This window comes from Pelmatolapia mariae, linkage group LG18, assembly GCF_036321145.2.
Source record: "Pelmatolapia mariae isolate MD_Pm_ZW linkage group LG18, Pm_UMD_F_2, whole genome shotgun sequence".
In the NCBI taxonomy this organism is placed as follows: Eukaryota; Metazoa; Chordata; class Actinopteri; order Cichliformes; family Cichlidae; genus Pelmatolapia; species Pelmatolapia mariae.
In genome coordinates, this window is record NC_086243.1 from 16529875 (window position 1) to 16543239 (window position 13365).

The 13365-nt window shown below is 40.5% G+C and overlaps 1 protein-coding gene across 1 annotated transcript; it reads left to right on the plus strand.

Moving 5' to 3' along the window:
- Window positions 1-7598: 7598 nt before the first annotated feature.
- On the plus strand, window positions 7599-13304 carry agxtb (alanine--glyoxylate and serine--pyruvate aminotransferase b). The gene is made up of 11 exons (XM_063462325.1): window positions 7599-8153; window positions 8504-8696; window positions 8822-8886; window positions 10423-10523; window positions 10611-10681; window positions 10768-10852; window positions 10977-11075; window positions 11271-11340; window positions 12269-12364; window positions 12575-12703; window positions 13032-13304. The coding sequence occupies exons 1-11, from the start codon at window positions 7878-7880 to the stop codon at window positions 13137-13139; spliced, it is 1293 nt and encodes a 430-aa protein (XP_063318395.1). The 5' UTR covers window positions 7599-7877; the 3' UTR covers window positions 13140-13304.
- The last annotated feature ends 61 nt before the right edge of the window (window positions 13305-13365 follow it).

Sequence of the window (13365 nt, forward strand, 5' to 3'; positions counted from 1 at the left end):
GAAGCTCGACTCAAGCACAAAATTTACATGAAAGTTGAGCAGAAATTGTGCAACGAAACAAACAGACGAATGTAAAGGAAGTCTATCAGTTTCTATTTATATATCACCAAAGCATCTGACAGTGCATAAGAGAGGTGAAGAAGAGAGTGCAGGCCGGGTGGAGTGGGTGGAGGCGAGTGTCAAGGGTTTTGTGACAGAAGGATAGTGAAGAAAAAAAACTACACTGAAGTTGGTGATGTGGTGTGTACATTTAAAAATGCAGAATTCATGAGATTTCTTTGTGACCAGTGGTAATTTGGTAGATTTAACAGATGGAGTGATTAATGGGTGGATGGATGACTTTCTGTTAGGTTCTTTGTTCTCAGGCTGGTGGTAAGAAGGTACCAGGTCAAAAGGGTGGAGCTATATAGACTCCTGGGTGTGTCCATATTTTTTTGTTCACCGCTATTTTGGTTGCTGTGATTATTTTGAATATATTTCGTGCACGTTATTATGAGTTGAATTTCATTGAATAAATCATTTTTGTGTTTGCTGGACCAGCAGAGGATTTTTTTTGGCAGCGTGTCAGACAAAGTCAACAAAACCCAACCTCGAACTCTCAGTGACATTTTGTTTGTTTTCCTGTAGTCACTGCATTAGGTGTTAGTTTCTTGTGTTTATGCTTATCAGTTATCTTTTGGGTCATTCCCTGTTTTATTTTATTAGATAGCTGTCTCTTGTGCCTTGCTTGCAATCTTTTTAGTTTCTACTCCACAATAATCCCATCTCTTCTCTGCTCAATCAGACTACAATGGTAAATGAGGTGTGCAGAAAAAATCACTGCAAATTTAGGATTTATAAAAACCCGGAAGTCAGAAAATAAGCAGGTGACATCACTGCAGACCCATCACACCCTGGTCACCACCTGTTCCAACTCCTCCTCCATTGTCCGCACTTGTGCTGGTTCCCTCAGCACTTCCCTAATCACCCTCTGTGTATAAATAGTCCTGTCTTCCCTTGTCTCAGTGTCTTGTGCCTCTCTCTGTGATTGAGTCACTCTGTGATCTCCTGTGGTTGTTTGGATTTTTTTATTGCTTTGTTTTTTCTGTGTTCTCTATTTTGTGCTGTGTTTACGGCCTCATATATGACTTTTTTGTTTTTGTTGTTAAGTTTGCCTCCAGCGTCCTTCATTTGGACCATAACTTTTGCACTCCAGTTCTGGACAAAATGCTAATTTACAGAGCAGCTAAAAGTGGCAGAAATCGCTTGCCAGTGTCTGTCAGTATTGTTCCACTACAATGTTAGAAAATCATGGGTCTAATTGTCTGTTTTGGATATGCTGCACTTTGTCCTGCAGGAGTTTACTGGAGGGTAGTCATATGTACTATGTGTTTGACTCTGTGTGTGTGTGTGTGTGTGTGTGTGTGTGTGTGTGTGTGTGTGTGTGTGTGTGTGTGTGTGTACTGGTGGGGACCAACAGCCCTTGTGGGGACCAAAATCCAGGTCCCAATGAGGTTGAAGGCATTTTTCACACTCAAAATGTGGTTTTAGTATCAGTGTTACAATTGGGTTATGGTTAGCTTTAGGGTAAGGGTTAGGGATATGCATTCATTTTTGATGGTTAGTATTAGAGTAAGCGGCTGTGGAAAGCATTATGTCAATGGGATGTCCCCACGAGGATAGCAAACTAGACATGTGGGTGTGTGTTTGCACATCTGGGCACACAAATCGCATATTTGCCTGTAACTGATTGGCTCCACTGAATAGCGTTGTCAGCCAACGGGGTTCTTTCTTTCCATTTCCACATATACTGTCACTCATCCATACTGACATGCTGACAAATAATTTCTTATAGTTAGTTAGTTGTGTTTTTATAACTAAATTATCTCCTGTTTCTTGCCACACTATTCATGCCAGGATTTGCCTTTAAGGCAAAGCTTCAGCTCCAGTGGCTCTGAAATGGTCACGATGGTGCAGAGACGTCTCACAATTTCTGTAACTTTCTGAAAGAGGTTTGATATTTGTGCCTCAATAATCTTTACACACCTATGATTTGTCAGCTGAACATGTGACTGGACTTTATTTGGAACAATCTGGGTCTGTTTCAAGAGACTGTCTGTCAGTGCTGGTCATTTATCAGATGAATCATTGTCCATTGAGTTAAACTTTAATTCTGTTTTCTTGTTTGCACATCTTGTTTACTTATGAGGTTCCATTTGGGCCAGAATCACACGCATGCACTGTCTGTTGACTGTGTGGCAAAATATTTGTGTTCTCATGAAAGTTGTCCTTATGCATCATCGTCCGCCTCTCCTCTTGCAGTTGACATCTGACCTACTGGTAGCCACATGCACCTCAGTCAACTGTCATTTCGATGTTTTTTGCACTTTGTTTGGCAAAAAATCTGTTATAGGTCTGTTAATTATCAGTTCACTATTGCTCAAAACTTCCCTTTCACCCAGGATTATTGAGTAACTCATCTAACAGACTGCTGCATTACATAATAATACTAAATAGGTTCATTTTCAATGTGCTTATTGTGCTATGAAGATACTAACTCAACAAATTTAAGCAATGTCAACCCACTGTCACTGGAAGAAGCATAAACTGAGTTACTTAGAAAACAGATCATTTTCAAATTCAACATTTCAAATAGCTCAAATATGATCAAGCACACAAATTGTTTCAGTGCAGTTTAGCACACAGTTTGCCTCCACCATAAAGAGGCTGGAGAAGAACATCAAGCTTGAAAAACTAGAAATATAAAGGCTGGGCTCCATGTGATGTCCATGTGATTCATTTTACATTGTTTTACTCAGACATTTGATCTGTGCAGGATTTGTTGTTGATGTTGATATTTTGGTGATTTATGTACTATAAAACAGCGGTCCCCAACCCCCGGGCCTCGGACCAGTACCGGTCCGTGAGTCGTTTGGTACCAGGCCGCGAGAGTTGAGGCTCAGGTGTGAAATGTATGGTTTTCAGGGTTTTTATCAGTTTTCAGCGTTATTTTGTTATCGTTTTTATCGTCAATTCGGTTTTCATGGGTCTTTTCAGGTGTGTTATGAATAAATCTTCTTTTTTTCGGTACTGGTACTAGTTTTATTTTGTTGTATTTAGCCGCGACACCTTAAAGGCCGGTCCGTGAAAATATTGTCGGGCATAAACCGGTCCGTGTCGCAAAAAAGGTTGGGGACCGCTGCTATAAAATACAACATATTGAATGATAATAGGTTATTGAAAGACTGTGTGAGAGTACTGGACAGTTTAAACAAGTGCAGGCTAAACTGAGTAGTTAGAACTGGTGTGGGGCAGCCTGTGTGAGTAGCAGTCATCATTTTCAAGTTCAGCCTGATGAAAGCAAGATTTCCATGCAAGAAAGCAGTCATGACAGCTCATGTAACATCTCCTATACTGTAGACCTGTGGCTGTTAAAGTAGTTTTTCAGTGCAGTGTTGGACAGTGGGAGAGAAAACTCACAAACATAGGCATGACCTTCGTATCAACACAGTCAGATGACAATTTGGGAAAACCTGCAGGATGACGTCTGGTGTCAGAATAGTTTTAACACAGCTGAAGTAAAAGCCAAAAAGTGTCACATGATTTGTCACATGTTCGGTGAACACAGAGGGTGCCCAGGGGAAGAAAATTTTAGGACAAATTGAACGTCACAGAGTATGTTCACGTCATGGTCAGTCAGCTGCGTGAAGATGCGAGAGCCCAGGCCTTTATCCCAGCGTCCCACACACAGCTGGAGCCCTAAAAGGCAAATGAAAAACTTTTTATTTTACCACTATATCTTGGGTATATCAGCTGAGATTAGTGGTCACTCTCAAATTCCGCTAACTATGGCAAATACAGTATAAGATGCCAAATAACAAACAAACAGGAATGCCTTTTTGGAAATTGCATTTTTTTGTTCAGTAAATTCAAAATGAAAACATTAAAGGTCATTTTAAATTCACTGAGAGACTCAGTAAGATGAAATCCAAGCTAATCCAGAACAGCTGTCTCAGCAGTTCATAGTCATAGTGGATTTATGACCTGAAACTCTGGCTGGATCTGAATGAAGAACCCAAAGGACCGCACAACAAAGAAGCAAGTATCCTGGAAATATTTCTGCTTTGCCTGCATTTTTTTTTTTTGATAAGGAAAAAATGTTTATTCCCATCCTAAAAGTGGACACATCCCTAAAGAATACTTTCACGAAGCTTTACTTTCACATTAATTATTGTTTTGAGACTCATCCCAGAGAGTGATACAGACATACAGAGAGAAGAGGTGCTGAGCAGAGTGATCTCAGACAAATGGCTGTGAAGCTTTTCCATGCCTGAGTCACATGCAAGGCTTTTGTTTTAACTGTGTACTTTTTGTTTGGACTCAGAGGACAAAATACTTGTGTTGACACTGTAAACCTGCGTAGTTCTCCTTTTCACCTCCCTCACCTGAATCAATCAGAGAATCAATGCAGAGTCTGACCCATAAGCAGAATCAAGGGTGCAATCAATCAGATCTTATCAGGGTCCACCCCAGCGCAGGAGTTGGTCACCCATGATCTTTTGGGGGAGTGAATGGGGTAAAGTACAGACTGAGGGGAAAAATATATATGCTTCAAGTAAAATATAGCATGCTATTGGCTGCACCGGACTGTGATAAAAATCATATTTAAGGGTCTACTTTCTCATCACAACTGTTAGCAAGTATTGTGATTGTTAGTAAACATAAAAACAGCCATTTTCAAAAAGGGAAGGAGCTCACAGTCTTTATTTTGTTGATCACTCCCCTGCTCCTCCTGCTGCTCTGTTTTAGTGGATTCTGAGTGTTGGGTCCAGTGCAAAGGCCAGTGATAGGATAAACCAAGTCCACCTATTTACGAGTGGTTTAATTATTTACCCAGACATACTCGGGGAACCTTCTACTGACCCTGCTGAAGAAAAACTGAGAAATGCTGCAGAATTAGTCAAAGTAAAGCAAAGGAATAAAACACTAGATTTTATTTGTAGTCAATTTGTAGAAACGTTTATAAAGTAGGACAGAACAACTCCTGATCAAGTTATACAGGGTGGGCCATTTATATGGATACACCGTAATAAAATGGGAATGGTTGGTGATATTAAAGTCCTGTTTGTGGCACATTAGTATATGTGAGGGGGCAAACTCCTCAAGATGGGTGGTGACCATGGTGGCCATTTAGAAGTCGGCCATCTTGGATACAACTTTTGTTTTTTCAATAGGAAGAGGGCCATGTGACACATCAAACTTACTGGTAATGTCACAAGAAAAACAATGGTGTGCTTGGTTTCAACGTAACTTTATTCTTTCATGAGTTATTTACAAGTTTCTGACCACTTATAAAATGTGTTCAATGTGCTGCCCATTGTGTTGGATTGTTAATGCAACCCTCTTCTCCCACTCTTCACACACTGATAGCAGCACCGCAGGAGAAATGCCAGCACAGGCATCCAGTATCCGTAGTTTCAGGTGCTGCACATCTCGTATCTTCACACCATAGACAATTGCCTTCAGATGACCCCAAAGATAAAAGTCTAAGGGGGTCAGATCGGGAGACCTTGGGGGCCATTCAACTGGCCCACGACGACCAATCCACTTTCCAGGAAACTGTTCATCTAGGAATGCTCAGACCTGGCACCCATAATGTGGTGGTGCACCATCTTGCTGGAAAAACTCAGGGAACGTGCCAGCTTCAGTGCATAAAGAGGGAAACACATCATCATGCAGCAATTTCAAATATCCAGTGGCCTTGAGGTTTCCATTGATGAAGAATGGACCCACTATCATTGTACCCCATATACCACACCAAACCATCACTTTTGTTGGTCCAACAGTCTTGGAGGGATCCATCCAATGTGGGTTAGTGTCAGACCAATAGCGGTGGTTTTGTTTGTTAACTTCACCATTCGCATAAAAGTTTGCCTCATCACTGAACAAAATCTTCTGCGTGAACTGAGGGTCCTGTTCCAATTTTTGTTTTGCCCATTCTGCAAATTCTGTGCGCCGATCTGGGTCATCCTCGTTGAGATGCTGCGGTAGCTGGAGTTTGTAAGGGTGCCATTTGTGAGTAGCTAATATCCGCCGAAGGGATGTTCGACTAATGCCACTCTCCAGTGACATGCGACGAGTCTTACGCTGTGGGCTCTTGCTGAATGAAGCTAGGACAGCCACTGATGTTTCTTCTTGCGTCCACATTTTGGCAAATCCAACACTGAACCAGTTTCAGAAAACTTAGCAAGCAGTTTGCTAACTGTAGCATGGGAGATGGGTGGTCTCGTAGGGTGTCTTGCATTGAAATCTTCTGCAATGACCCGGTTACTGCGTTCACCAGATATCAACACAATTTCGATCCGCTCCTCACGTGTTAACCTCTTCGACATGTCAATGGCTGTGAACGAAGAGAAACTTGTAAATAACTCATGAAAGAATAAAGTTACGTTGAAACCAAGCACACCATTGTTTTTCTTGTGACATTACCAATAAGTTTGATGTGTCACATGGCCCTCTTCCTATTGAAAAAACAAAAGTTGTATCCAAGATGGCCGACTTCTAAATGGCCACCATGGTCACCACCCATCTTGAGGAGTTTGCCCCCTCACATATACTAATGTGCCACAAACAGGACTTTAATATCACCAACCATTCCCATTTTATTACAGTGTATCCATATAAATGGCCCACCCTGTATGTTCAGCTTAATGCTTTGGAAATTGCTGTCCAATATGCATCTGTTGCTTGAAGCATAGACGCTGTTATGTTGAGGTTCAGCTTGGAGGAAGCAGTGAAGAGTGCCCAATAGCTCTGAAAGTTATAAAAACTTTTTTTTCTTAATTTAAAAATATAATATCGCTATCCTACCTCCTGTATCTGGATTTCAGATATCCAGCAAATCTATAGGTTGCTGTTCTGTTTGGAAACAAGAAAACACTTGTGTAATAACCATGTGCTCATTTATATTTTCATATCTTATCAAGAGAACGACCCCACATAATAGCATATGTCACTTCTTATACACATTAGATAATAAGCCCGAGTTGTTTGTTAGAGTGTGTGTCCTGGCGTGTGTGTTCATATGGGTGGATGGGTGGGTGGGTTGGTAGGTGTGTGGCTGTTTGTTTTCCTGCCCCACTTCTTCCTCTGAGAGAGCAGATTGGCTCTCTGAGAGGAAACTCCTCTTTACAGACTGAATACTTGCAGTTACAAAATCAACTAACCTACAAACTCACCTCAACTGGTTCTAAGCTGCCAAGTGTAGGACTTCATTTTTCCACACAGTTCAAGAATCAAGTGTGTCGATTTAGACCAGAAATGAGTCACCAAAACCAGTTGTGGTGGATCCAAACTGTAAAAGCTGTAGTAGACCTCTCAGTCGTTACAGGACAGTCTTGGCCGGACATAACTTAAATATAAATTACACTAAACAGTATTGAATAACTTGTGTCACTAGGATGTTTAATAGTTCTACCCACACACGTTTATTACTAATGCAATGAAAGGTTTCCCAAAATGGTTTTTAATCTCCACATATAGTTTTTCCAACATTAAAAGTCCCTTATAAAATTATGATATGAGAGGCTAAAAAGTTTAAAACGTTAAAAAAAAGTTTAAAAGCTTCCACTATCGCTAACATGAGAATGGGAAGCAACAAAAACTAGGCTATAATAAATAAATGTGTAAAACATTCTCATTACCACATGCATTGCTATTTGGTGTGTCGTCATGCACAAGATGCCAACCCTTAAGTGTGACGCACAACACTCCGTGGCCACCAGGTCAAAGACCTGTTTGTTTTAAATCTTCACCTTATCACACACTCCGGTTCAGTCTAACTGTCTCGCAGAAGTGACCTCACCGGGCGCAAGCTTCTCAGTATCGGGTCATCAGCCATGATGCAGCGGGCATTTTTCAGCCGGGGCGCCCTGCTCGCCCAGCAGACATCAGCGGCCCTCGATGGTCCGCTGGCCGCGAGGAGCGCGCCAGTGCTGCTGCGCCTGGACCGCTCCATGTCCTCCGTCACTATACCGCCGCCGGCATGCATGCTGCGACCACTGGAGGTGCCTCTTCGTTACCTGTTCGGACCGGGACCGTCGAACGTTCCTCCACGCATCTTAGCTGCAGGGTCCAGGCCAATAATTGGTCACCTGCACCCAGAAATGTACGAGGTAAGTGCTTTTTGTTTGAGTTAATTTATACTGGAAATTCAAATTATTTTTATCTGAGAAATAGGAACGGCTTCCTAATGTGGTGAATCTGGACTAGCTCTGTAAGTTTGTGACCAGTGGATATTCTTGTTTTCCATCTTTGCTTTGACAAAGCCCAATCATCATTTTTACTACTAAAATCTTTTTTTTTCTTTTTTTCATGTTAAAATTTATTTTTAAAAAAAGAAAAAAAGACCAAATGTATCCTTAGGACATGAGCTTGTGCGTAATTACGCACAGCCCACCCGGGCGTCAACAGTGACCATTCCTGACAAATTAAAATTGTTTCCAATTTTCACTTCGTGTCACAGATCATGAATGACATCAGGGAAGGAATCCAGTATGCCTTTCAGACAGAGAACAACATGACTATAGCTATGAGCGGCTCCGGGCACGCGGCTATGGAGTGTGCGGTATTCAACACGGTGGAGCCCGGAGAGAGCGTGCTCATAGCTATCAACGGGATCTGGGGAGAGCGCGTTGCAGAAATTGCAGAGAGGATGGGTAAGCGTTTACGCACAGGTTTACGCACACTTAATAAGTACACTACATTGATACTGATTGTTTAACTATTAGCCAATGTATGTATTTATTCAGTAGCTAACAGAGAATAATTTTTTTATCTGTAGGTGCCAATGTACACAGAATGGTAAAAACGCCTGGAGGATGTTTCACCAATACGGAAATTGAGCAGGTATTTAAACATATTATTGAAGGAGAAATTATTACTATAAATTAAAAAAAAAATCAGCCCAAGCCCATGATGCTAAAGGTGAGATTTTTAATCCTTACATATTGTTCAAGTCTTTTCTTTCTGCCCTAAATTTGATGAATACACCTAAAGCGAGAATTGTAAAATGTCAGTGTTGGTCAAATAAAGGAAAATGTTGGTTTTAGGGAATCTTGAAATTGTGAAACTGTACTTGCCAAGTGTGTGTGTTTTATGTCTGTGTGCACAAAGACACAAAAAATACACGTCTGTCTGTATTTTTTGTATGGGCCAGTGGTGACAGAGTTAAAGGTTGACCATGACACTGTTACCAGAATTGTCCTGCTGGTCTGTGAAGGATCATGGAGGGGATCTCAAAACAGTGAAGTAGTAAAAACAAGCTTTGCAGTATTCAGTGATATTTTGTGCACAATAGGAAAAAAAAAACCTAGAGAGGTCAGAGGGTGAATTTAGACATGGTGCCTTGACACCAGTACAAGATTTGAAATAGGGTGGTTAGCACTGTTGCCCCACAGAAAAAAAGTTCCTGGTTTAAATCCTGGCTGGGGTGCATGTTGCATGTTCTCCTGGGTATACCAGGATCCTCCTGCAGTCCAAAGACATCCATGTTAGGTTAACTGGTGCTATAATGAATAGTTAAAGTGTAACTTTCAGTTCAAAGCACTTTGAGTAGCCAGTAAGACTAGAAAAACTCCAAATAATGGAAAATATGTTACATTTACACCTGCAAGCACGCCACCCATAATGAAACTACTCAGTGTGAAAAGAAATGTATTAGAATCTATTTATTCTGCCCTAAGTGAGATTAGAACAGAGACCAAGACCAAAATAGGCCTGGAGGGCATCATAAGATAATAAAGGCACCTGAGCTGCCATTTCAGAGAGTGTGTGAAACACATGTGCAGGTCCCACGCACTCCTGTCACTACTGTGAACAAACAGGCTAGTTTGCAATAAGCACATTTTGTGTTCAAAGTGTTAATTAATGTTAAATTAATATTGTTAATATTCATTATTATGGTATTATATAATATATGGTGGTTATTGAGATTTTTTAATCATATAGCAGTGATGAGTGTTGTAATGGTTATACAGAGTTGTATAAGAAATCCTAGCATTTCAGGATGTTCTTACCATAGTCACTTTCAATAAAATATATTAAAATCATTATGGCTGTTAGTGTCTTCATGCCTTAGATAAATCAGGGCATGATATTATGTGATAGTAGATGTTTTTCCTAAAAAAAAGGGTGCTATAAAACTTCTGAAACATTAACTAAGGTTTAATCATCTATTTATTAATGTCAGACAGGCTATCGATACATCCTAAATAGAGCTGTACTTTAAAATGTTGTATATTATGAGGGAAAGCTTGGCGTGGCTGAAACAAATCTGTGAAGGCATGAAATTTGAACCGTATGTAAGGGTTAAGTTGGGTAAATCACTAAGATTCACTTACACCATGCACGCATGATTAAATTTGTCTTGACGTCTCGCCGTAGGCCATAAAAAAGCACAAGCCTGTCCTGTTTTTCCTCGCACATGGGGAGTCCTCTGCTGGTCTGTGTCACCCAGTTGATGGCATTGGAGACATCTGCAGAAAGTGAGCCTCCTACCACATCAGTCTAAAACAGCACATAACAGAATATAGTGTCATATTTCTCACTGCTCGTTGTTACATCTCGCACAGACATGACTGCCTCTTCCTGGTCGACACAGTTGCTTCACTCGGTGCGGCACCAATCTTTATGGACAAGCAAAGTAAGGCGGTGATGAAAGATCAACTTCCTCTCCTACCATCAGACGCGCCTGTGTGGGATTTAATCCATCTTTTATTGTGTTTCCAGATATCGATATCCTCTACTCTGGTTCTCAAAAGGCTCTGAATGCACCTCCTGGTACAGCACCCATCTCTTTTAATGACAGAGCATGGTAAGGAGGGAGACAGTGGAGTGGTTATGCATGCATCTTATCCTAAATTGTTACAAATATTTAAAATAAAAAACACACAAAAAAAGCAAAAAGTAGTTCAGGCAATGCTATCTCCTCTGCACAGCCACAAGATGTTTAACAGGAAAACAAAACCAGTCTCCTACCTCTTTGATATGACACATCTGTCCAACTACTGGGGCTGCGATGGTAAACCAGCAAGGGTGTAAGTCCACAACAGATAACTGATTACAAGCTGATTGTTGGTAGTTCCAAATACCCTCTAAACTTTAGTTTAACGTTAAATGTTGCAGGAAAACTCCTAGAATGAGAAAAAAATTAATTTTTCAAAAATATTATTCAAGCTACTAAACCTTGAATTGTAAAAGTGTCATTGTGTCATGTGTGCTCTGGCTTTTAGATACCACCACACCGGTCCAGTGTCTGGATTCTTTGGCCTGAGAGAGAGTCTGGCCATTCTTGCTGAGAGGGTAAAGGGATATTTCCCAACTTCTTCAGTCACATTTCTGAACAAAAAAATCTGTAATTTCTAGATACTGTTATTCTTTGTATACAACTCAGATTTCCAAAAAGGTTTCGGAAACTATGCAAAGTGCAAATAAAAACAGAATGCAATGATTTACAGTATCATAAAGCCATTTTTCATTCACAGCAGAACACAGAAAACATATCAAGTGTTTAAACTGACAAAATGGACCATTTTAAGAAAAGAGGGTAATTTTTGAATTTGATGGCAGTAACATGTCTCAACAAAATTGGGATAGGGTACTGTTTATCACTGTGTAGCAGCCCTTCTTTTAAAAGCCACCTGTAAGCGTTTGACAACTAAAGAGACCAAGAGGAATGCTGTCCATTTTTGTCCGATATCATATTCTAGCTCCTCGACCATCCTGGCTCTTCTTTGTCATGTCTTTTGTTTCATGATATTACGTCACAAGTCTGGACTGCAGGGCTCTGCTACTATGAAGCCATGGGAACATATGTTGCACTCTAAGATGCTCTTTTTATACCGAATCATGTTACTGATCTGTTGCCAATTAATGCACAGTGCCCCAGCTTTTTGAGAACTGAGGTTGTGAGTTGTCTTTTGAAATGATCTAACTGAAAAGTATGTTATACAGTCAGTATTTTAGTGAGTGAACTGCCTTCTCTTTTATGTTTGTGCTAACTAATGGAGTAAATTATGTGAGGCAAAATGTGCATGCTTCCTTTGGTAGTTATATGACCTTTTAAACTCCAGGCATTTGAGTGATCCCAGTCAAACAAAATAAATGTTATCATCCTTGTCTGTTTAGTAACCTCTGAGTTGGTACTACTGACAGGAACACTAACAATGATCAATTCCCTACCCTTTTAGGTAATTATTTCTAAACACAATAAATCTTTGTCTCCCTCTAGGGGCTGGAGGAGTCCTGGAAGAAGCACAAGGAGGTAGCAGCCTACCTGTACAGAGGACTGGAGGATCTGGGCCTCAAGTTATTCGTCCCCGAAAGAGTGAGACAGAAATACAAGAAAATAGCATCCCGGTGCCATGAAAACATAGATACACAGAGAGAATAAAGGGGATATTTACATGAAACAAAATAACAAAGACAAACAAAACAACACTGTACAACTTAACTTTATATTTGTGTTGCTTTTAAACTCACTGGAGCAGTTTTCCTTGTGTTGTGACGAAAGCCATTTTTTATATGTGTCCTGCAGGATTTGAGGCTTCCCTCCGTCACCACCATTGCTATCCCTGAAGGCTACGACTGGAGGGAGATGCTGACATACATCATGAAACACCACCACATGGAGATGACAGGAGGACTGGGCCCTTCCATTGGCATGGTGAGTTAATTTTACAGTTATTATTGGTGGCAACTAATTCAGATGTGTAGTGGTAGTTTCAGGGCGTTCTAGCTTTTCAGCTTCCTGTCCTGTTGTCCTTTTCTCTTAAATTAACATGCATATCTTGTCTTGAATCAAACTAATCCAGACAAACAAAGATATAATGTTTAAGGACCATTTCCAGGTACTGTGTGACAGGTTTAATTACAATGGCTTTTTAACAACAGCAAAGTCATCACTTTGGTGTCTGAGCAGCTTTCTGAATCATCCTGCTGAATTGCTGCAGAGTATACTCATATAATGTGCTTTCCATCTCTCATTTAATTAGGTGATGAGGATTGGATTGATGGGGTACAACTGTGAGAAGACTAATGCTGACATGGTACTGCACGCCCTGGCGGATGCTCTGAAAAACTGCAAAAAGAGCAAGCCTTAAGAGCCTATATTCCTAAATCACCGACTATGTACTAATTCATATGGAATTTAAAGAAAAGAACATTCAGTTGGAACTGTGCATACATTTTGGGAATGTTTATTTGACTACAAAGATTTTAGAAAAACACAGGTTTTTCTTGTATAAGTAGGCTAATGATGAAATAAATAAACGGATATTGTTGGGCCCATGGTGAGTGCACTGAAAATGTCAATAAAGTGAGCTTTAT